The following is a 23,872-nucleotide window of genomic DNA, read 5'->3' on the forward strand; positions in this document are numbered from 1 at the left end:
CACCCCCTATCTTAGTATGGGACAGTTCCTCTTTCTCAGCACATAATCCAGTGTGGAGGTTGGATTGTCATCAAATACACCACAATGAGTAAATTATACCATAATGGGTAACCCATCTCTGGAAGAGTCAGATGATTAGAAATGTAATACCCACAAGTCTATCTTCTAAGAGTCAAGTAGGATGTTTTTAGCAGTGAGATGATAAGTTTCAAGCACGCAAATTCTGGCAAGGCTCAGTTTGAGTACCTATTGGCTAGATGTTGCACCCTATGTAGCAGATAAATTAATTATATTACGCTTACACAATATAATGAGTATTCACAATGCAGTATTATTGCCATTGTGGGCTTTTTAGGAGTGCTTTGCCGCTACCTTGATAACTAGGAACTATTATTTTACCAATACTAGCCATGGCAAAATCGAACTGCAATATAATATGCCGCTATAATTCAGAAAGTAAAACATATTTGCTTCTAAAGACGCCAAGTTGCCAATAGCCAATTAAAATGAGCTCACAACTCCCAACAATTGGCAAGGTAGATCGGCATCTTCGGTCCAATGTTCTTGTACTGCACACTTGAGCTGGTATAGCGATCAATAATCCTACAACTATATACCCCATCACTAAACCATACCAAAGGCACATATAAAGTCCGTTTACTAGAAGGATTCAGCTGAGGCCTGCTTAAAAGTCCGATTTGAGGCTTGGGCAGCTGTATCAAACACATGTAGCTATTCCTGCATGTGGGTATCGCCTCTCTTTGCTGCGATTATTAAACAACGTAGCCGAATTTAAATAATCACTTTAAGGGACTAAAATACTACAATAGGAATATCTAGGCAGCTATTTTCCAGAACATTCGATATGCCTAAAGGGATATTTGACTCTTGGTATATGTGCATCATGGGGGGTTTCGGCTTGATACAGGCAATCACGGCATTTACGAAAGGCATCAATGACACTCTGATGAGAATTGAGCGGGTGTTATTAAAAACAAGAACATCAAATGGATCAGAAATCTCACGTCAGAAAAAAGGCAGCAGAAACCTCATATTGAGTAGTAATTGCGTGTGTTATTATAAAGGGCCGATATGTGAAGAGTTTACTAATAGTCTCTGTACCAAAATGCGCCTTCTCCAACAATCATTCCATCTGTATTATGCATATATTTCCAGGATAATTTGGCCAATCCAATAAGGGCATAGTCGCTTCTATATTCTATTTACAGCGAAGGGTTACATGCGTATGGAGTGCAGCGATCTAGCGACACAATAGCGTGACGTTTATGCTTAACCGGCCTATCAACTTGATGGCATGTGGGGTATTGAATGTTACAGAGGCTTTTCTACATTAATAATATATCGTTGATAAGGGATGTGAATGTTGTTGATTCTCCTATTCAGGCGTTGAAGTCTCCCGGTACATTTGTGCTTGGGACTTCCAGAGGTATCATCGAGCAATGGTCAGTGAAACTAACTCACTAAATCTCGAATTATAATCGATAACTTCTATATATGTTAAATCTTTATCTATTTGATGCAGTCTATTTAAATGCTGATTGAGTCAGTCTTGGTACCATTTAGAGGTAAAGTGAGAGGGTTCAAGGGATATACTTATACGACTCTGAAATTCCTCTGAACTCACTGTCTAGTTCGATGAGAGGATCATCCTCATACAAGATGAGATAATGGTATACACAAAATATATCCATTAACAGTTAGAAAGCTGACGTCTTGGGGGCCAGTTCACGGCCTAACTAAAGTCGTTGCAGCGTACCATCAATGTTTACTAAATGCAGACCCAGCGATGCGCGTTTCATTAGTGCTAAAACCGAGTTTTATGGCCAAGCGTTTAAGATGAGATATTGCACTTCTCAGGTACAGATGTTATAGCTTTCCCAGCCAAGCACATGGATATACTGTTGACAATCCTGATCCGATATATACAACAGAGCATGGAAGAGGCCAGCTCATTTAGACGTAACACTCTACCTAAGACGTCTACCTAGCATCACCATGAAAGAAACCCAGTCTAACAAAACAGAACAAAACCAGATAGCCCTTTTTTTCTAACGAAAAAAACACTCGCTTATCTTCTAATGCTAAATATTTTATAGATATCCTCTCTAGCATTTCATCGTAACTCCCTTCCGCTTCTCTGATTCTCTAATCTCGAACATGATCTGGATCCCCACAAATAGACAAATTGATGCTGTGAGGATAAAGAAAACTCCTATAAAATCATCCGTAAATTAGTTAAATGAAAAAGCACTCAATAAAAATGTAATTGGTTCAACTTACCGGACCAATCATGAAGAATGCTGCTAAGAATGCTCTGCAATCCATCCAAACCAACCGCAAAGCCAACCAGATTGGCAGAAATCATCATCAGAACATTTCCAACCGCACCAATACAGCAGAGCATACGATACTCCGTAGGACGATTTTCCCATTTCCTCTTCGGGAAGAGGTAAGCGGCCGTCCATTCCGGCACCATGAAGATGACAATAAGCCAACCCCAAATGAGGAGACGAAGCTTAATGTCGTGCCAGAGGGCAACGAACGTGAAAACGAGAAGGTATGTGATGACAGATTTGGCCGAAGATGCCCAGCTACGGAACGAAGAACCACCGAGCGGTACGTAAATATAGCGGATGAGCCAGCGGTTATACGAGCGGTGCCAGGCGCGCCAGAAGAGCTGCGTGCTGTAATTATTGCTCACGCATCGGACCATATTCTCGGGGGGATCGATTCCATCCACTAGGGCCCAAAGGCGGAACATGCGCCAGGGAAGAAGCAGCTTCAGCCAGATGATGTGAAGATTGAAGAAGGACAAGAGGCTGAGCTGGGCAGCAGTATAATCACTCCAAACGGGAGCTGCTTTGCTAATTGCGCCAACATAGTCAAAGTGTAGGACAAGCTCCATAGAGAGGAGGACGAGCAGGAATCGAATGCCGTATCGAATGGTGCGCGGCCACTCGATGCTCGCGGCGCGATACTTGGCCTGAGAAATGTAGTCGTTGAACGTCAGTATCGGACCAGCTATATATAGCGGCGCATACAATGCGTATGCCAGGTAGTTTCGGAACGAGAAATCTCTAATATCAGCCGGGATCGAAATTCGGTCGCGCTCGGAAAGACTAGCGGGATCCAATCCCTTCTTCTTGGGTGTTATTAGAGACCAAGCACATTGGATGCAGGGGAAGACAACGAGCTTACCTCAAGAGTGTTGACATGGCGCTTATCGATACTCCAGTAGTAATCCAGGTTGAAGCTGATGAGTCGCAGGATGGTAATGTTGAAAAGAATATCCCAGCGCTTCATGATTCCACCAAAGTTATCCAGGTAGTAGCCCCAATGCGCCAGCGGTCCCCAAGGAGGGCCAACCCAATTGGCCAGGAGCTGGAGCCTGTATCCCATGGTCAACTCATTGGCGAACAACGTGCCGACGTTGAAGATCCATGTGGCCGTAGGGACGTAGTGCCGAGGCAGCTTAGTTGCGATTTGGTAATTGATCGTGAGGATAGTGATGATCTTGAAGGCAGATATGCCGTGCAAGATGACAATGAAGATGATTGCAAAGACAAAGTCAAATGTAGCGCGCTGGTCCAGTCTCGTCGATCCTCTTGCGCCTCGCGCCGATGGTTTATACACAGATTCCCATCCTTTTCTCAGCAGCGGGTGGAATACCAAAAGGCACATCAAGATGGGGAAGTTGCCTCGAAACGTCTGGTATTGCGCATCGGAATTGTCGATCTTTCGTCCGAGGATCCATCCTTCAGACAGATATTTCTCGTACTTGGGGTACCTCGGGTCAGAAGCTGCTGGATTGTCAGTGCGTCTCGATGAGGGTATATCGATATGGCGCTTGCGTGGCAATATGCAAGCAGGGGAGGGCGCTTCTCACGTTTTGAGACATCATATGCTATCCAGAACATATACGGGACAACCACAATGAAGACAAGGTAGTAGAGGAAGAATTCTGGCGTGCGCCATTTCGGCGGCGGCGCTGAGCTTCGAGCTTTGGCTGCAGCCTCTCTCTCTGCGATCGGGTCGCCGCGAGCATCGATGACTGTTTGGTATGGAGCGGAAGATGGGCTCGTAAATCGGGTGTCGAGCGTGTCGAGGTCGTAGACCTTGCTCAGGTAGGTAAGGACACCCATGGTGGTTGGTCTGGGTCGCGCAAGACGGATTCAGCGCATGTTGGCCTAATTGGACGTGAGGTTGCAAATGGACAAGCAGCAAACGGTCGCGGCTCTGAACTGACCTGCAAGCTGTCGTTGTCTCGTGAGGCTCGAGAGAATCAGCGGCCGGGTGGGGCAGCATCTCAGCAAGCGAGGCCCCTGAATCCTCGGCCCCACGATTTGCGCGGCCCAGCTGGTGCTGCCGCTAACAATAGGTAGCTAATAGGTGGCTCTCCATGTTTCGAGTCCGTACCTGATCCCGATATTTGCTCCTGCATATCACTGCTGGCCTACCCTATCAAACGATGCATTTCCATGTCATGATTGCGATGGACTAGTATTTTCAAAGTATGATTGCAGTCCTTAAGCGGAGAAAAGGTAAATAAAGTTGTAAAAGCATGGGTGCTGGCGACTGGCATTTGGGTCTATCTTATCTGGCGATAGTGCAAATAGCCCCATTCACTAGTTACCTTCTTTTCGCGTTCCATAAAACGCACCACAGATTTGGCTGCGCTGAGTTTATGCACTGTTCAGCAAGGACGCAACTTGCAACAGTGGTTGACAGAAGACACCAATAGATGTTTCTCCAGGCTCAAAAGGGGCCATCATTCCCGCTCACGAGTCCCAGTTGTATCATCACGTCAAGCGGCACTCGACTACATGCATATGTGGCTCGTATTGGCACAATTCCACCGATGTATACGAAGTACAGCCACTAGCAGATTCAAGCAAGAGCTTTGGCCCCTCAAATTAAAATACAACAACCGCAGTAAATGATCGCGCAGCCAATATCTCCAAAACTGCCCTTGGCAGGATTGCACAAGCCGCAAGGCTGAGGCGACACGCCAACCAGCCAGTTAGGATGAGACAGATAGGCTGGCATCAAGCGTACCAATGTGCCGGCATGCTAGAAAGGTCACGCTGGTGCGAGGGGTGCCATATATTGTATTCCCAGAGCGTGACTTCGCGATCCGCTGCACGATGGTCCAACATATTCGCTCTCTTTTTTAAGCTTCGCCCTGCTGGAGCTTCCCCCTCCCTGATGAGGCGTCAAGTGAATCAGACAAAGGACGAATCGGATCCTCGCATTTCTGCAGTCCGGCTGGCGGCCTGACTGCCCCTCAGAGCTTGCCAGGTTTTCTTTTTCTTTAAATGGCTGAGCCACTCGTATGCGGCCTAAGGTTGTACCAGTCGAAAATCTGAAGGCTGAGGGAGGAAATAAGTGTTTGCCCAGGCCCTGCATCAGGCGTGCGACGCCGCCAGCGTCGACATCGTCCATCACTCTCCCCTTCGTTTTCACACCTCTCTTGAAAATATCTCCAGTTGCATAGAAAAAGCTCTTGTTGACTCAACCTTAGACCTGCCATTTCGCTATAAAACGCATCAGAATCAAGCACTTTAGAATTATCTCGCTCTAAAAAGCCCAGGTGCCGAGACGTCAAGAACATCCATACTATGTGTGAAGTCAAGCTTTCCATTTGCGTCCACTGCGCCAAAGTGTTCGGGGCCAAGATGAAGTACTGCGATACGGTCCAGGCCACCATATCAGTCACGGACAGCAGCCCGTTTGAGATTACTTCGTCGTTCAATTGGTCCCCCATGGAAGGGTGTACTGGACTGCAAATCCATCACACGGCGAATCTTGACGCTTGCAAGGATGATATGCCCAGATCCGAAGCACCATTTGAGCGGCCTGCTGCTGCGAGGCCGAGCGCCAGGAGCCCCTACCCAACACCGATGACGATTCAGCGGACGGAGGTTCGAGAGCAGCTCCCCGCCCCTCCTGGGATGGAAGAGCATCGGGCAACGGCTTCGGTACCACTGGGGTCAGATTTGCAACCGCAAATGCAGCTGCAGATTCAGATGCAAGCGGAGCCCTCGATGGGGGAAACGCCGACAGCTGGCTCGCCGAACTCTTCGTGGTCAGGTTCGACCGTATCTTATTACTGAATATGAATCATGGGGCCGTACATTGTGCTCCTCTAGCTCCATACTCTTCTTGTCCGCTTTCATTATCGCCGACCTGTACCAGTACACCGTATCAGACAAGCAATATCAAGGAATTAGCTGCATAATCCGGGTCATATTGAAGATGATTGGAGCTCTGATCTTTCTTCAACCACCCGTTGGGTCGCTACCCCTGGTATCAACCAAACGACGTATCATAGTTGGCCGAAGGATGCAACCGAAGCTCCGCTGGGAATCTACACCTGTTTTGAGATGGAATAACACATGTAAAGTTTAAAGAAATGGCGGAGACATGTCTCGGTGGAACGAATATCGATCAAGTGATCTAAACAGGATTTCTCAGAATTTTTTCTCCTTTTTCTCTCGAAAGATGGTGTGGGCGTAACTCTGGCAGGAGAGCCACTACGTCCGAGATTACGAGGCATGGCGTGATAAAAGGCGAGCTGGCGATGCAAGTGAATCCAAAAGGAGTGCGATATTCGAGCTATTCGTGTGGTGTGTGGTCTATTGTCTTTTTTCCACTGTAGCAGAGCTGCTGTGGGACCTACCGGCTCAAAGGTTATACTAGACAAGTCTCCTTTTTCTCCCTTTTACCTTGCGTGAAAGGCCCCCAATGATGATTCCTTTCTTAGCTGCATTTCGTTAGCCGTGGGCTGTTGGACGATATTCGTAATGCTTTAGCCCATCGGGCCCTGTGAAGCATTCGCCGAAAGCCCATTCTCATGAAGGATTTATGCTTTACAGCCCGAGGCGTTTGCCTCGTAAGCGAACCGAAATACTCGAGCAGCTGAAACAAATCGGGCAATCGTGTCTTGCGTATATAAAATTGAAATGCGTATAATCTTTGGTTCGTGCAGCCTTGGGGTCCGTACAGCAGGATCCAACATGGTGGTCAACCATGGGCCAACGGTGACGAATAGGAAGCAAAGGGACTCCTTAGTAGGAGCTCTTTGCGGCAGCCTTTCCACCCAAAACAACCGCCGATGGACTGGGGCCACGGCCAGGGAGGAGCCTCGGCCAACACCCATTGTTCTTTGAGCTCCGGCCTTTCCATATGCGGAGCGGCTCCACGCTTTCGTGCTCTTCGGATTGGTATTCCGTGCATATACTGGGTCCGGTGCAAGGTTCAACGGTTATAAATACGTTCTTTGGAAGGCTGTTCATAGTATACCAGCATTCTTGCTACAAGCTACTATCGCTATTGCTTATTTTCAATGTCAGTTTTGCCGCTTTGGGATTTGCTTTGCTATATATGGCATCATAGGTTAGCACCATAAATAGATACGTTGGCTTAAAGAAGTTGATATATGTACGGGTTGTACGGGTTATACGGGTACATGTACACGACTATGCAGATTAGGAAGATTGTGGCAGGATTAACGCCCATATAGCCGCCTATAATCGTCAGCGTCCCACATGCACGGTCAGATGCAGGCCAGATGACATGTTCCCAGCAGCACTGAATAGAGTATGTACATGGGTTCTGCCGCCTCAAAGCTTACCTGTTACATGTTATTGTCGGCGGCCCTACTCCGCGCCTGCATCGGATGGATGTCACCAATATATACAAGTACCCGGCAAGGGGGGTGTTGTTGGGCCTGGATGGAAGTTTGTCGGAGTTTTAATTGGGGACCTGGCCGTATACGCTATTGATGGTCTTATGGCCGATCGGTCGGCCGCCGTTTCTATATGTGTTGATTCGGCGTTTGATCCAGAGGCGCCATAGAGAGCACGAATCGGCTGCTGGGGCGATGGTGTTGGGTTTTTGATGGTGGCCTGGGTGGAGAGCTGCCGGAAGGGATCTTGAAGATCTTTGGGCAAGCCCTTGCGCTCCCTTGCTTGACAGGTTGTAAGGTCTATTGTTTAATATCCATGGGTCACAAGAATAGGCAGTAGTAGCGCTACTAGCGTGGGTAGCATCCAGATGGTTGCCAGGGACTGGGCAGTGAACTGTTTGCAGTCATCTCCGCCCTCTTTCGGTTGACCGCAAATAAAACGTCCCTCAGCTTGATCCTGATGGCTATTATGGATACTGTGCTATGCTAGGAACTTGGCGATGAGACGGACATGACTGGGGGGCGCCAGTTGGACAAGATGCCAGCCCAACATTTTACTTGTACTGCTTGTGGCCTGCAACAGTACTATCATCCATGTTATACTAAAGCAGTCTTTTGGATATCTTCTATTCTACAGCAGCAGAGCCACTATTAGGCAGAGAATGCACGGCGGATATCATACAAGGGCCAGTGGCCCCATGGCTGCATGTGACTGTCATCGAACAATGCCGTTGTTCAACAGCCCTCAGTGGCTGTCGCTCGGTAGCGGCCGCCGCTTGCCCGTCCGAGGAAGTGGACAAGCGCGCCGCTAACGCCGCTAGCTTTGGCCCTGAAGCCGGGCTCTTAATGGGAAGCTCAAGCCAACAACGACCTTGGCAATGAGTTTCATTCATGGCTTGGCCGCGGATTGCGATCGACTCGCTAAAGGCTGCTAGTCATCGCGTGTTTAATATCGATTCTATTTAACACCCATGGCGCTGCTGGTTTCTATGAATAGGATTTTAATGCTAATTACTGCAGCGACCAGGCTATTTCCCCAATCCGCCCAGGTCGGCGAGCCAGCTATTTCTCAGCACTCGGCGTATTCAGAAAAAGGATGGACAAATTATAAATCAGCCAGCATCTTTTGCTTCCGCAAGCAAGGGTACCTAGATGAGTGCAGAGTACAGGGACAAATAAATATTGCCGCACATGCTGCAGCTTCTGGCATTACTGGTAATGGAAGCGTGTACCTGCAGATGCCTTTTTCAGCAACTACTGGCGAGCTCAGTTGAAACAGAATAGCAGCCATTTCTTCGTATAGGATAGCATGAATGTATCGATTGATTGATCAATCCCTCGCGCTCAACACGGTCCCCAGTGAAATTTAAAGTAACACGAGCTTTTGAGCCAAATTTGATGTGGGCTGGCGGGTCGACGTCATCCGTACTCTGGCAAAGCACACGATGCCAACTGTACGTCCAGTATGTCGTACATGCCTTACCTGGCAGTAGTAGTAGTACCTGCCTTGGTAATTGCTGGCCCATGTACCACCATTGAGATTGTCTCTGGCGCTGCTCAACTTCCCATCGTCTTCACCATCGTCATTGTCACCTCCTCGGATACTTTTCTGTGGTGCGTGCGCAGGCGTCGGCCGAGATGTGCCGCAGATGCAGCCTAACAGGGACTACATTGGCTGGCTGAACGGCAAACCCATCCAATATCTAAGTTCCCTGCCTTGCCCGTTGCCACTGCGGTCATGACACGGGACGGGCATGTAGCACCGCCAGCGAAGACGTTCTTTTGCATTTTGCTGTATCACTAACACCTTGACTCTGTATGACCCCGACTGGCCAACCCGCGTTGAAACAATACCCAACTAACATATCTGTCCAGTTGACGTTGACCGTCAATCAATCGCAACTCTGTGCCGCTCGCTGGTGGGTGTCGCCGGCACTACGTCTCGCTCGGTGGAGCGCCTGAACATCCAAGCATCCACTGTCTCGTCCGCTGCAGCTTGGCCGACACAGCATCCAATGGCGCCACAAGCCGCTCCGCCCACGCCCGATCACCGATGGCGGCGTTTGCTCTCGCCCGCACCGACAGACGGCGATAAGGCAGGTCGTGGATCTGGATACCCACTTCAATCTCGTCCATCTCATGCTATACCAGGCCCCTTGTCTGGGCGCCTGGGTCTCTCAGTTTGAGTATGCTGCTAAACCGCTGCTGCTTCTACTAGCAACTCCCGCCGCCACTATGGCTGCTGCTATTTCGTATGACTGATGGGTGTGTAAAAACCTGTGCGAAAAGATGGCTGCTTCTACATAATAAACTCTTCCTCCTCTTTCTGTGGGACTGCCTTAAAGGTAGATCTTGCCCTTGGCCTTGGATGCGGCGACCCCCCGGCACATTGATCGAAGCTTCCGAACCCGCCTACCCTTTTGATGGCGGTCTAACGCTGCCATCAACTCCCCCTGGCCGAAGCTAATTATGTTTTGTACCCAGCCGACTTGGACTTTGTCTTGTCTCTTGAGATTTAACCGTGTCTTCAAACATCCATCGCCCGCCAACTGGCATCCTGCACCACCAACCCTCGCACGACTGAGACCAAGAGAAGAGACCTGCTAAGACGACTTACACTATTTCATATCTTATTTGCTCCGACTTGAAACCACTGCTCAATTTCATCAACGCTTACAGAGTTTTTAAGCTTTTCAACCCGCCAGATTGTGGTCAGGTGCCGCCAGCGAGTATCGCATGCTGCATCACCGATTCGAGTGTTGTGTGTTGCAATATCAGACCGTGTACGATACACCGGTCCGCCAAGTTGCATGTACGTTGGTTCTCCTCTTCCTACAGACCCATCATCCTTGCTTTGGCTTGGTTCTACAATTGCCATTAGTATTTGCCTGTTCTATTCTCTTATCAAACTCCGTGATGCCAAGACCCACGTTTATTGCTGCTGTCACATGGGTTACGACCACACGCACGCACACCACACACCCTCAGTGCGGGAGCGGATGACAAGCCTTTAGCCATAGGCTACTCCTTCTTACAATTTTTGCACTTATATATCCTACACTCGCATCTATTTCGTTTCATCCAAAGGCCAAGGTGGCCCACAGTGCACTTCTTCCCACTTCATTTTTTCAAATATTGCGTCGGAACCACATTGCAGACCCTCGTCTATCCAAGTTGTATAGAAAGAGAGAGAAAGTAATGCCACACAATTCATGTATTGTCGATCCACTCTCACTTGCCAAATACTGAATTGTTTTCGCCATTTCCAAATTTCAGAAACCCTTGTTATTAAATATCGTGATCTCCTCATCACCTTTGTCAACAAAGCCATTATATCTTGCGGATCCTACAACCTACATCAACTCCTCCACTATACTGATGGGTATGGTGACACTCACTCACATGTAGTCAGTAGTGGGCTCTAAAATTGTATCTAACATTTTCGATAGATTCCAGAGACTCACGGACACAGTCCAGGTCTAAACGAGAAAGGTCTGACAAGTCATACGAACAGCCCGCCGGATCAAATATGGATATGGATACAGACCCAGTCTCCTGCAATATGGCCTCTACATTTTACGAAATTATGAGAGAGTCTGGACTCCAAAGGCAGCTGGAGCGTGGATGGGGAAATAACTACGCACATGACGATGCGGCGGATTCCGCATCATCACCCACTTCCGATTTTGGTGACACCAACCAAACCGACCGATCACGGTCTCGGCAAAGTTCAAAAGTATCATCTCCATCGGGATCTCGCAAAGTGGCCCAAAGACGAGATGGAAAGCGCCTCAAAAGCCCCAAGTCAAAGAAATCCGGAGGCGGTGAAGTCAAGGAAGAAGATGAAGAAGAGAATATGGAAGATATCCAACCCATGGCAGATTCCGGTAACCCATACTCTCTGAATCGTGATGCTCAGACTGCGGCGACTGGTGAGGGTCATCGGACCTCTGGATATAAGCTGAATAGGGAAGAATACGGAGACCGTGAATATTTGAGAGGGCTGGACTCGGAGCTGGACACTCTTAGAAAGCACTTGCTCCAGCGCGCCAATCCTCCCAGATCATTTCCGTAATGATGCTCTCACCACCATCTATTGTGACGAGGAGCGCGCACCGAGAGTGATACCGGACACATTTGTATATCACACGCATTAACGGCAAGCCTTTGCTTTTACACTAGAAAAAAAACCGACCAGGCGCTCAGGAGTTTATGGATAGGATTTGGTTTACTTGATTTGCTGGATGCGGGAGGAAAGGGGAGGGGATCTACAATAGGAAGTTGATTGCATATAGACCATCATGGCCACCGAGAATGAGGTAGTAGCAATGAAACTTTTTGATCTTTCCTTTTTTTATTTTGTTTTTGCTCCAGGTTTCGCATGAACGGGCTCTTAGCGACTGGCAACAGAATAAAAGAATTGGGCCACCTGCATGTGCATGATATGGCTGAATGGGCTCGCCGGCCGGCTTGCTTCATGCATCGTTCTAGTCAAGGCATAGCATCGGCCGAGAGGGGCGGCTATCACATCGGCCGCTTCTTGTTCTCCGAGGCAGAGGTGGCGTACGACCCTCCCTGCGGAGGACGGTTTCGAACATTGTTCGGCCGAATGCCCAAAGGCGGGTACATTGGAAAGCCGGTCAGCAGAACTGGAGCTGAGAGCTGAACATAACGTAGCAGCCAAGGCAGCAAAGAGACCGTTCCTTGTTGCGGAATCGGAAGATTTATGGTAATTTTCCCCGCTGCGCAGCGCATACAATTAGCAGTATGGAGTTCAACGATATACTAGTAGTGCATAAGTACGGTTACAATGTACTAAGGTGGTAGGGCCTTAATATAATAAGCGCCTCTGAGGGTCCAGATGCGTGAAAGAGCGGTTCGGTGGAGCATCAGCCGCTCGAGGTGTTGTAACAAGCAAACAGAAAAGGGAGCTTTACCTACCTAGGTACATTTACAGCTTTCTACTGTAGGCAATGTACCTAGTATTTGCCAGTCTGGGCGTGGGATGGATGCATCTGCAGCGGGAAGACAAACCGGCAGTTGTGGCGTTTTGCGGACAGCTTCATGACTGGTCAATTTGATTTTCTAGTTGGCTGCCTCCTGTATGTTGTATGTATGTTGTATGCAAGGGAGGAGGAAGAGAAGTGTGATTGCTGGCTTTTTTTTTTTTTTTTTTTCAAAGAAGATGCAGTTTTGTCAGTTTAAACGTAGGGTAGGGGGGAAAAAGCGAGAAATGGCCGAGACAAAGAGAAAGAAAAAGATGCACCATGTAAGACATATAATCTAGTATAACTAGCCTCTTGTCAACTCTTCTACCTCTGGGTGGTCTAGTTGGTTCATGGCGTCTGACTGTAATGGAAAACATCTCATCAGAATGTCGGCGGTTCGACTCCGTCCCCGGAGATAAAATCTCACCGGAGAAGAGTTACATTTTTTGTCCTTTTTTTTATTACATATCTCATTTGCAAATTTCGCAGCTTTCCAGTTTTTTTTTTTGTTCCCCTTCCTCATTCTTTTTCTTGCAATCTCCCTGCTTAAATACCCCTTGCAGCCATGTTTTTTATTCAGCAAAACATCTTTCGCAAGTTCACGCTGAATAATCCTCCAAGTTACTGTGCGAACACTTAAAATTAAACTGTGCATTGCGCCATATCAAGTTAAGCGCTAATGCTTAAATGCAACAATGACTATCAATTGGCATACTACTCTCTCTAGCGGCGGGAGTGACTTGCGCTTAATGGGCCCTAACTGCGGTATTTGGCTTTATAAAGCTAAAGCACAGTCACGCTAGTACAACTAGCACAGTTTTTAAGATCACTGCGCTAGACTTGGGGTGGTCTAGCTGGGTCATGGCGTCCGACTGCAATGGACACTGTAACATCTCATCAGAAAGTCGGCGGTTCTATTCCGCCTCCCGAAAGCAATTCTTTTTTGAAAGTTGTTTTGTTATTCATATAAACCATCATCGTCGCTCGCTTTACCTTGTCAAATTTGGGTTTGAATGTAATTGTAGAAAATGCTTAGTCTGATATCTATTCAGACTGAAAACGGCTAATCAAACAGTGGTGAGTGAGACGCTGTAATGCGCGAGTTCTGATGATTTTCTATACTTGACAAGATATCTAGGCGAGAAGCATTCCTGCTCATCCTCTCACAACAAAAAGAATCAAAAGAATATATAGTAGAAGAAAAAAATTTTGGGTTAAGGAATTTCTACAATAGAAAAAGACAAAAGAGTAAAGAATATCAATTGCAAGATGATCAATGTCATTGTGCTTATAGACCGCTGTTTTAATTTCTGAATAGCATCTGAACTAAAAGCTACTCTTACACTATGCTCACATATTATCCAGTTGATTCAATTTCGCCTTTACTGCCTCGGGGGTAACTCGAATCGCTGTTTCAGCTCTTTTCCCAGCCGCTCTAATCGCTCCTTATAAGTCTCTGGTCGTTGAGTCGGATTTCTCCCATCATGTGTCCTCTCGTCATCTCTGTCCCTTCTTCGGCCCTGTTGATGCGTTACTCCCTCTCTGGGGAGTTCTGCTTCTCCCCTCTCTTCTTGTACTGCTAGGGGAAAACCCCTCTCCTCTTCTTCCTCCTCCTCTGCTTTGCGTTTCCTCCTCTCCTCTGCGTCCGCTCTTTGTAAGACCATTAAGTTCTGTTGTTGTAGTTGAAATATCTGATTGGGACTGTATTCTGAACCCATGACGTATATATTTCCAGCCCAATTGTGTTGTAGACTTGCAACGGGGTACTGCTGGAATTGAGGTTGATTAAGTTGAGGATGGTACATTCTTCCCTGGAGGGGCTGCATTTGGGGCTCGTAATTGATTGCATTAGATACCCTTGGCTGTTGAGGAAGATGAGCAGCTGGATAATGAGTTACTGGCCCCATGTACCCAATAGGCCGGCGGACTGTGCGGGGGGGACCATACACGAGAGGCCTCTCGCCAAAACCGCTTGGGGTCAAAGCATTCATGTTGCTGCGCATTTCATTGCTCACGAGTGGCTGTTGTGGAATAGGGAGAGGAGGCTGTTGATGCTGTGGAAGCTGCTGAGGCTGTTGTCGATGTTGCTGAGGCTGCTGAGGCTGTTGAGGCTGCTGAAACTGCAGTGGAAGCTGCTGTGGTTGTTGTTGAAGCTGAAACTGCAGTGGAAGCTGCTGCGGTTGTTGTCGAAGCTGCTGACTCTGTATTACAAGCTGCTGAAACTGCAGAGCCTGCTAAGTCTGTAAAAGCTGCTGATTCTGTGGAAGCTGCCGAGTCTGTGGAAGCTGCCGAGTCTGTGGAAGCTGCCGAGTCTGTGGAAGCTGCCGAGTCTGTGGAAGCTGCCGAGTCTGTGGAAGCTGCTGAATCTGTGGAAGCTGCTGCGGTTGTTGTCGATGCTGCTGATTCTGTAGAAGCTGGTCATGCCGTACAAACTGCCGTATGAGCTGCTGTAGTTGTTCTTGGCGCTGCGGATGATTTTTAAGCTGCAGCATAAGCAGTTGTATTTGTTGTCGGCGCTGCGGATGCTGTTGAAGCTGCTGTAGAAGCCGCTGTAATTGTTGTCGACGCTTTTGAGGGCTTGATTGACGCTGTTGAGGGCTTGGTTGGCGCTGTATTTCTGGTCGTTCTCGCCGATCTCCTTCTACCGGAGTTGCTGGACGCACAGGAGCTGGTTTATTTGGAGGTACAAGATTATCCACGATCGCTCTTAGCTTAGTCTCGCTGCTGGGATCACATCTCAACTGTGGAATTCGACGTGTTCCCTCTGACTGGCCTGCCCATCCGCGGAGAGCACTGGGTTTTACTCCAGGCCGCTGTCTGTTTGGCGTTAAAAGATGAAACGCATTGTATCTGGGGCATTCACACGTTTTCTATCCGAAGCCGCAGAGATAGCAGAACTCTTGACCGCACTTGCATCTATGATACGAGAAAGTTAATTGGCTAGACTTGGGCCATCTTACGAGTAAAGGACATGGTGGAGGGTTGGGAAACAGGAGAGAGGAGGGAGGATAGAGAGACGCCAGAGAGAAAGCAAAGAAAGATCCAGAGCATGCCGTGTACTCACGTTATATGGTTGCACCCGTCTCTTAACATTAATAGCACACCACACTTTAGGCAGCTAACAATCCCCTCTTGATCCATCATGTCAAAGAACGGCTCTTCGTCTTGCTCTTCTCTGCAAGGTAGCCCTCTGTGAGATCTACTGCAACAATTGAAACAAGTCTCCTTCGAGCACAACGGACACGTGCCCACAGCGGTAGCTTCGATTGCCGCTGGAGGGATGAACGAAGAACAGCTGGTGTCGTGGCAGTACAGCCGCTGGTTTACGGGCACGATGTACTCGGCCGATAATTGACGGAATAGATGGACCAGAGCAGGTCGTTGTGCGAAACGGATGTCAGATTCGTCAAAAAGGCTGCAGCAACGTGGAGGGAAATCCTTCTCAAAGCGTAAGCCCGTGCGGATACACGCTCTCAGACAGCGGTAGCAGTAATTACAACCGCATTGGAGCATGAACTCGCTTCCCTTGTAGCAGATGATGCATAAATCAGCATCATTGTTGTTACCTCCATCTCCATCCTTACCATCTTCCGGTTCAGGAGAGGGCCTCAGCAGAAGCCGCCTCTCGTCTGCAGAGAATTCAATACGGCGTTCCAAATCTTGAAATTCCAGACTATCGAGTCTCTGCTGAGCAATCTCTTCGTCCGTCATTATGTGCGAAACCATGTATGCCTGCTCGTCTTCCGGCATCATCGTTATCGCATGCGCCACCGCGCGCGCCAGCTGCGTCTCCGTTATGGCCGCCCTACTTCCCTCGGGCATGACGCCCATGCGTTCGATTAGACGTAAGAGAATAGGATGGAGCCGTTCAACGGGCGTTGGTTTCCTAAGGTTGGGAGCCCTGGTATTGCTGCCATCACCACCATTGCTGGGACTTTGACTTGACATGTTGGAGATATTCCCTGCGACTCTTTTGGGCTGAGGAGTTGTATAGGTTTCTTGTATCGAGATATGTTTATTCTCTTACGTTGTAGATACTTGTGCAGTAAACATAAAGATCGCTTTCTTTGGGGTTGTTGCTAAAAAAGCAGACGTCTCAGGCATGGCGCCTTGCCGTGGTTTATACAAATCAAGAATACAGCGTTGCTGTGTTTATCTCGCGTCTCGCAAACCTTCCTTTGTTGCCCCTTCCATTCTATTTCGCTGCATATTGCTATGTGATGCTTGGTTATAATTTCCCAGCTGTCCAAATCACAGAAGTGAATGAGAAAGAGCGTCCAACGGATGCTCAGAAAGTTTACATTATTGGTTGATATAGAGAGCTGGATTCTCTGGTATATGAGTCTCGTTGTCTAGGCAAACAATATCGTTTGGGAGATGTGAGGCAACGCAGCAGACTACATTCAAGCTTTCAAACTCAAATGAACGAAAAGTCTCTTCGAGGCTACTAGCAATTTGATCGATCAGCAGACAAAGAACCGAGATTCTCTTCAAGTTCACAGCTTTCTTCTTTGCAAGAGGAATCTTTCCATGATGCGTATATTGTGTATTTTTTATAGATATACCTAAGCCTTTTCAAACCACCCAGTTTGGTTGATTCATATGCATACAATCAAGTGCACACACAGTTCCCCTCACAGAAGACCATTTCAGCGCCATAATAATAAAACATACCAAAAAAAGAATTAAGAAAAAATGTCTTTACATAGGACACGGGTATTTCGCAGTTTGAACATGCAATATCCATAATCCAGTTCGTTCTCTGCCCGTGGGCTTAATCAAAAGCAGTTCACGGGTCCATAAATCACAGTTGGCCATGACGCTGGCAGAAAAAGAAAAGGGGGGAAGAGAAAACGCCCCCATGCGTCCACAGCTCCCCGAAAATATCCACATGCAACTTAATCAGAGATGTCCCAAAACAACCAAAGCCGGGGAGGGTTTCCTTTGCCAATAAACCTCCAAAATCCAAGTTTCCCTCGACACTTAAAAAAAGATTGATGCACCCACACCCATATACCCAAAACAATCCCATAATATCCCGAATAGGGAATAAGGTAATAATAATAATAATAAATCAGAAACCAAAAAAAAAAAAAAAACCAAAAACTCCGTTGCATCAATAACTCCATCGCTGATATATTCACATGTCACATAAAAAGGTTTCGATAGTGATAATAGCCTTCCCCTCCTGTGTATGTCGGAAAAAAGGTAAGAACAAAGAGATAAGAGAGCGGGATATAAATACGACACGCAGCTCTTTATAGAAGAAGGAAGAGGGGAGTTGAGGTAGGCCATTTAGTAGCTAAAATCGACGTGTGCCATGGTGGGTATAGACTCTTTGTTTTCATCCGAAGACGCTGTCGTTATTTCGTTGCCATCGCCATGACCATTGTGAGGCATGTGGATGGTGACTGAGTTTGAATCACCAAGCGTGGTATCAGCACTTGATTGTGAAGGTGTTGTTTGTAATTCATGATCCGGTGGAGGCTGTGCGCTAGCCGACCACCCTTCGTCAAGCAGTTGCTGGAAGCTCCAGCTAGGCTCAAACTGTCTGCTGTTCCAGGCATGGTCCACACGCTCGTACATCTCGTCGATCTGTTCCAGACTGATTTTGCTCGTTTCATAGACCATGGCCCATACGAAGAAAACTGCGAGAATGCAAAAGGCTCCCCAAATGAAGAAAATCTTGGTTCCAAAACCAGCAGTACCCGGACCGCTACCAATCATGAATGGCGTGCTGTACCCGATACCAAAATTAAGCACCCAGTTAGAAAAGGTCGAAATAGACATTGACTTTGCTCGGACTTTTAGAGGATAAATCTCCGACGTTACAACCCATGCCACAGGACCCCAGGAGGCAGCGAAGAAGAAGATGTTGATGGAACAGAAAACGATGAGTATCGTAGCGGAGGCTGATTTAAGGCTTTCGCCAGCGGCGGCGGCAAACGATGCCATGAGCAGTTGGCAGCAAGCCATACCAATGGCGCCTACAATGAGCAGCCTTCGCCGACCCCAAGACTCGATGACAAAGACACCGACAAATGTAGATACAACGTTGATGATTTGGATGATGAGCGACTTGGTATAGGGGCTGTCAACGCCGGAACCGCCGAAAAACGTAGTGCTGTAATACATGATGAAGTTGATTCCAGTAAGCTGTTGAAGCATTTGGATTCCGCATCCCGTAAAGGTTCGCCGTCCTAAATGAGGAGAGCCTACAAAAAGCTCCTTGTATGTGTCTGGGCCCAGGCTCAATTCGTACTGGTGATTGGCGACTATTTCCTGGAGTTCGTCAATAAGAGCCGGATGAGTGATGTCGAGGCGTCGAAGACGACTGAGTGAAAGACCGGCTGCGTCTTTCTTGCCTTGCTTAACCAAAAATCGGGGAGTTTCAGGGAGGAGAATAAGACCAGCGGTAAGAATGAGAGCGGGAACGAGTTGAAGACCAAGAGGGATTCGGTAAGCGGCCGATGAGTGGAGTTTGGAGGTGAGAATGTTGATTATAGATGCACTTAGGAGCCCTATAGTGATTGAGAGCTGATACGCGCAAACCAGAGTACCACGAATCCATTTTGGAGCCATTTCTGATTGATACAGTGGGATAAGAACCGACACGGCACCAACACCGAGTCCAGCCAGGCCCCTGGTTGAAAATGTCAGTTATATTGCACAATTTGGAAGAGGCCGCAAAACCAAGTGCGGACCCAAGCTTTGGTGGAGAGGATGACGTTGGTGATGGAACAAAAAACCCACCTTCCGACTAACAAGGCTGGTAATGCCTCGGCACAGACCTGGCAAATGGCGCCGATACAAAAGATGCCAACAGCGAGGAGCATGCTCCGTCGACGACCAAGCATATCACCGGCGGGAGCGGCGAGTAGGGCTCCAATTGCCGTGCCTACGCTGAGAATAGCGACGATGAGGGCCGAGTCCTTGGCGCAGATGTCGTCTCTGTCGGGCTGATTTTTACACGTGCCAAATCGTTCCTTGAATTCATTCATGGCGAGAATGCCATTAATTGCCCTAGAAGAGTAGTCAGCGGTCGATGTTCAATGTTTGTATATCGAGTGCGAATGCGAGCAGGCTAGATGCATGAAGAAATTGGGGGTTTCGAGAAACGACAGCCATGCATATATCCTTCCATGCCACTACAACAATAATGGCAATACTTTTCTTCCGACCATCTCGCATCGTATAAAAACTGGTATTTTGCGATGAAGATGTCGAACGCCCGTGGTGCAGCACATGTTGAATCGTCACTCCAACCCTCAGAAAAAATCCAAAAGATATTCCTTCTCTTTCTCCTTCTCTCGTTTCTCGTTTCTCGGACAAAAGCACAGGGGCAGACGACAGCAAGTATAGCAGGGATTGGAACAATCGGGGCGATGGCGGCGGGCTGAGGATCGCATTCACGGTCGGTGGTTTCGCAGAGCTGCTTACCCAGTATCATAACCAAAGAGCAGGCCACCGGAAGCGACAAAGAGTCCGACCATGATCGCTGGCGCCGACGAGCCAGCGACATTGTCGGGCTTGTGCCAGCCCATGGCGATGGCCATGGTGACGGCGGGTGAGAAATCAATCCAGGGCTGTCAGGCGTTGCGACGCCCTTCGCCTCGCGGACGGCGACAAAAGAGGGTGAAGGCTCGATGATGGCGGGTCGCCGGGACAGCGGTTTCGCAGGCGGCGTGTCGGGCGAAGGAGGACGGTCGAGGATGGTTGATCAGAAGTCGAAGTCGAATCACAGAAAACGGGTCGTATGAGAGAAGGCAAGAGGCGTGGAATCGCAAAACGGGCGAGAAGTGGGTAATATCCTCAGCGACTCAGTGGGAAAAAGATGGGGGGGACAGCCGACAGGCAAGGGTTGGACGCCGGCCGGAGTGCGCTAGCAGTGTGACCACTAAGAGAGCCAACTAACACAAATCGAACGGGCAGCGGTACAGCGAGTAGTGCGAGCAGAAGGGCAGCGCTGCGAGTAAGCGTAGGCGGCGCAATGCTAGCTGGTAGCACAGGCAGTAGTTTAGCGACGAGGCTTGAACTGAAGCTTCCGCGGCGTGCAGATGGAGCCAGACGGGACGAAACGAGACGAGGCCAGCGGGGAGGGAAGAGCAATTCGAGAAGGGCCCTGAATTGTGCCCTTGGGCGCGGGAGCTGGAGCTGCGATTTAGTGGGCCGTAAACGTGTTGCGCGCAGCACGGCGATCCAGATGTGGCAGCAGACGAGCAGAGAAGGGGAGGAAAAGAGGTGCGGGCGGGCGAGTGAGATTCGGTCAACGGGCCAGAGGCGAACAGGAAGCGATCAGCAGCAACGCCCAGCACCGGCCCAGCAGGTCCAGCATGGCGCTGGGCGGCGCTGATTGGGCGGCGGGCCTTGCCTGCAGCGCTCTGTACCGATGTATGTACACGCGAGTACTAGCATCAATACTAGCATGGCGCGCCCCACACGGGCTGGCCTGGGAGGGTGGAGGGCCCTGGAGCCTGCCCGTGGCTGTTCTTTTAGGCGTTAGGCTTCAGGCCTCTGGGTTGAAGTTGGTATTTGCTGCTACTACTAGTAGAGATGCCGCCGATAGTCTGGAACCAGAGGTGAAACTTGGCACGTCTGTTGTCGAGTTGACAACTCCTAGGCAGGCGGCATGTATCGAAATAGTACGGTATCAGTACAGCACAGACGTGTTACACTTCGTTTGCCCATCTAAAGTCTGACACTAGCAGCATCATTCGTCAACTTGGCCGCTGTGGCTCTTCACTTATACCGCCATACGAAAATCTCAACCACTCGCTTTACACGCCAGAAGGCGCGGCGCACGGCTACAGGGGGTAGGCTTCGGATACTCGGTATGTACGTGATATTAGAGACCCAGCAGGTAGTTTAGCTTGCACTCGCCTCAACCAGGACAGGCAGCTCTTGCTTGTCCTTTTGCGCTCCTTCATCGGACATCTACGTAATGCCAGCGCCGACCTTGGCGTGAATCTCAATGTCCTCGTCGGCGCTCTCACCAAAAAAACCCTCCGTCCGACCCCAAGGCAAGACACAGGCAAGGTACGAGCAGCGCCAGTACTCGGCACGTACTCCATCCTTTGTGCGAGTATCCGCACGCAGCTCATTCGCCGCTAATCGCTTGCTCTGCTGGGGCTCTCCCACCCTCCTTCGCCTGGCGCCATGCCCGGTTGGGAGGCTCGCTCGACGCCACAGAGGAATGGAATTCCGTCTCCCCTGCCACCGGACCAAGGAACCTTGACTTGAGCAACTCTCTTTGCGGGAGACGCACTGCCATACTAGGCACGGAATAGACAGAAAGAAGACGAGAGAAGAAAGCTGGGTCTCCCCCGGCAAGCCTCGCCAACAGCGCCCAGACATTGGCCCGTTCTGCCTCCCTGAGGCGGGGGAGAGCCGCCTCGATACGCCGCTAATACGATAGTACATAGCCGGTAGTAGTCCGTACAGAGCGAAGTTCGCAAGCTGTTGGTGTGCAGCCTCTCTGCCTCTGGGAGCCTGCTGATTTTGTCCGAGTACGAGCGCAACGCATGCTTCGCACACCCAACATGTATGGATTGGGCATCATGACACTCTGCATAGAATGGTTGTTGGTGCGAGGACTCGAGACATATACAGGCCCTCGTCAGCCACACCACCACTATGACGCTCCTACACAGCAAAGGCAACACTTCTCATGCCGTACTCCGAAATGCCTGCCTACTTTACCTGTCCAAGTTACTAATCTATCTGACTACGAGTAATTCGGTGGCCATGGTGGTTATCCAGGCACTCAGCTTGTCAGCGGCCATCATCCTTTTTGGCCAGATGTCCCAAACCGCCCACAGCCGCGCAGATCCTTGTCCTGTGTAAGAGGCCCAGAACGTCCATGGCATGGACACAAGACTGACACAGACGAGAGTGGAGCGGTGAATGCAGTCCTCAGGCTATCGAGGCCATCAGCCCTTCGGTTAACTTGGCTGGAGCGGACTGGTGGCTCAAGGCCAAGGACTACAGTTATATTGAGGGCCAATTAGCTGCATTCGGCCGCCCGAGTGGCTTTTTTAGAGTCTTCTTGTAGGTGCGGAAAGTGTAGTCTTGGTCTTGGGTGCCCCCTCAAAGAGCATCAGCCCGCAAGCCGGAGTTGGTGCGGCACAGTATTCTCAGCGCCAGATACTACTCCTAGCACCAGGATGCCTTGCCTCGGCTTTGAGTGGATGATGGCAGTCCCAGCAATAGTACCAGCAATAGTACCAGTACTTGTTCTCTGCGAGGATGCGGTTGACTCATCCTGACACGGCCATGGTAAGAGGTCTCGTCTCTGTATAGATACATCTTGTTAGTGCAAAAGGCACACGTGTGAGAGCTAGGAGAACTAGCAGAGCTCTCGTACTTTGTGGACTGCGTTCTCGGTAGCCTACAGCGCTTACACAGGACGAATCAGCCGATACAGTAGGAGGTTTTAGATGCCCGAGTATTTTGATCAAACTACTTGTATCTCCGAGAAATATATGAATACCAAAGATCAGATTGGCCGGTTCCTCAGCTACAAGCACGGCAGATACGGCATCAAGGCTGTATCATGGCATTTTATCACAGTCACACGAAGTGGGATGCCCCGGGTACAAGGGCCTGACTAATAGGCTAGCCACCTAATGGGTTTCTCATCAGACTATGGTTTCACCCCCGGTGAGAGGCGAGAGAAATGCAAATAAGATGAAAATTCTAGCAGACTTGTTGTTGCGCTACCATGGGCCGCCAGAAACGCCATGTTTTCCAGCTGCAGTGCGCCTTGACTCGAGCGTGGTACGTTCAAGCAAAAAAAGGAACGGGACGCAAATTATGATGCGGAGAAAATCTGGGGAAGAGCAGCCAATAAGGGTTCTGCTGGAATTTTTTTTCTCTTCTTTTATTTTTTCCTCTCCTTTCCTCTTTCGTGCCATGGTCCAGTGCGCCACACAGTGGAATACACCGCTGGGTCTTTATTGCGGAGGGGCGCCGCGTACTCCTGACTAGCAGGTACCTGTCCGCGGGATGGTCTGGGGAAATGGTCATGCGGGCTGCCAAGGCGGCGGAGGTACCGCCTTGTACTTGTACGACCGCTAGCAAGGTCAGGGGGTACCCAGTCGCAGCTCAGCTCGGACACAGTACAGGGAGGCTTGGCTGCCTTTTTCCCTTGCCTTGCGAATATGCTAAGCATTCTTGG

General features: G+C 49.2%; 7 protein-coding genes and 2 non-coding genes across 9 annotated transcripts; 5 read left to right on the forward strand and 4 right to left on the reverse strand.

Moving 5' to 3' along the window:
• Positions 1–2,009: 2,009 nt before the first annotated feature.
• On the reverse strand, positions 2,010–4,604 carry GGI43DRAFT_291502 (MBOAT, membrane-bound O-acyltransferase family-domain-containing protein). Its single transcript, XM_083201398.1, has 4 exons — positions 3,908–4,604; positions 3,220–3,821; positions 2,302–3,163; positions 2,010–2,233 (listed from the first exon to the last, which is right to left on the reverse strand). The coding sequence occupies exons 1-4, from the start codon at positions 4,161–4,163 to the stop codon at positions 2,127–2,129; spliced, it is 1,827 nt and encodes a 608-aa protein (XP_083063374.1). The 5' UTR covers positions 4,164–4,604; the 3' UTR covers positions 2,010–2,126.
• Positions 4,605–5,557: 953 nt separating this feature from the next.
• On the forward strand, positions 5,558–6,509 carry GGI43DRAFT_291527 (uncharacterized protein). Its single transcript, XM_083201399.1, has one exon. The coding sequence runs from the start codon at positions 5,640–5,642 to the stop codon at positions 6,132–6,134; it is 495 nt and encodes a 164-aa protein (XP_083063375.1). The 5' UTR covers positions 5,558–5,639; the 3' UTR covers positions 6,135–6,509.
• Positions 6,510–10,345: 3,836 nt separating this feature from the next.
• GGI43DRAFT_291482 (uncharacterized protein) lies at positions 10,346–11,936 on the forward strand. The gene is made up of 3 exons (XM_083201397.1): positions 10,346–10,520; positions 10,985–11,090; positions 11,158–11,936. Exons 2-3 carry the CDS (start codon positions 11,087–11,089, stop codon positions 11,781–11,783), a joined length of 630 nt encoding a protein of 209 aa, XP_083063376.1. The 5' UTR covers positions 10,346–10,520; positions 10,985–11,086; the 3' UTR covers positions 11,784–11,936.
• Positions 11,937–13,006: 1,070 nt separating this feature from the next.
• Positions 13,007–13,476, forward strand: GGI43DRAFT_398197 (uncharacterized protein). The gene has a single exon (XM_083205198.1). The coding sequence runs from the start codon at positions 13,063–13,065 to the stop codon at positions 13,306–13,308; it is 246 nt and encodes an 81-aa protein (XP_083063377.1). The 5' UTR covers positions 13,007–13,062; the 3' UTR covers positions 13,309–13,476.
• On the forward strand, positions 13,025–13,112 carry GGI43DRAFT_t63. Its single transcript has one exon. It is a non-coding gene; the product is annotated as a tRNA-Tyr (tRNA).
• A 59-nt stretch (positions 13,477–13,535) lies between the features above and the next one.
• GGI43DRAFT_t64 lies at positions 13,536–13,628 on the forward strand. The gene has a single exon. It is a non-coding gene; the product is annotated as a tRNA-Cys (tRNA).
• A 2,561-nt stretch (positions 13,629–16,189) lies between these two features.
• On the reverse strand, positions 16,190–16,644 carry GGI43DRAFT_381234 (uncharacterized protein; the record flags this gene model as incomplete). Its single annotated transcript, XM_083203091.1, has 2 exons — positions 16,190–16,221; positions 16,281–16,644. 2 exons carry the CDS (start codon positions 16,642–16,644, stop codon positions 16,190–16,192), a joined length of 396 nt encoding a protein of 131 aa, XP_083063378.1.
• Positions 16,645–17,779: 1,135 nt separating this feature from the next.
• GGI43DRAFT_398205 (and other transporter-domain-containing protein) lies at positions 17,780–20,899 on the reverse strand. Its single transcript, XM_083205199.1, has 3 exons — positions 20,137–20,899; positions 19,450–19,719; positions 17,780–19,339 (listed from the first exon to the last, which is right to left on the reverse strand). Exons 1-3 carry the CDS (start codon positions 20,250–20,252, stop codon positions 17,992–17,994), a joined length of 1,734 nt encoding a protein of 577 aa, XP_083063379.1. The 5' UTR covers positions 20,253–20,899; the 3' UTR covers positions 17,780–17,991.
• Positions 20,900–21,584: 685 nt separating this feature from the next.
• GGI43DRAFT_291737 (uncharacterized protein) lies at positions 21,585–22,222 on the reverse strand. Its single transcript, XM_083201400.1, has one exon. It carries the CDS (start codon positions 22,114–22,116, stop codon positions 21,631–21,633), a length of 486 nt encoding a protein of 161 aa, XP_083063380.1. The 5' UTR covers positions 22,117–22,222; the 3' UTR covers positions 21,585–21,630.
• Between the last annotated feature and the right edge of the window lie 1,650 nt (positions 22,223–23,872).

The sequence above is a fragment of the Trichoderma evansii genome, assembly GCF_050947405.1.
Source record: "Trichoderma evansii strain SZMC 28006 chromosome Unknown GGI43scaffold_4, whole genome shotgun sequence".
Classification (NCBI taxonomy): Eukaryota; Fungi; Ascomycota; class Sordariomycetes; order Hypocreales; family Hypocreaceae; genus Trichoderma; species Trichoderma evansii.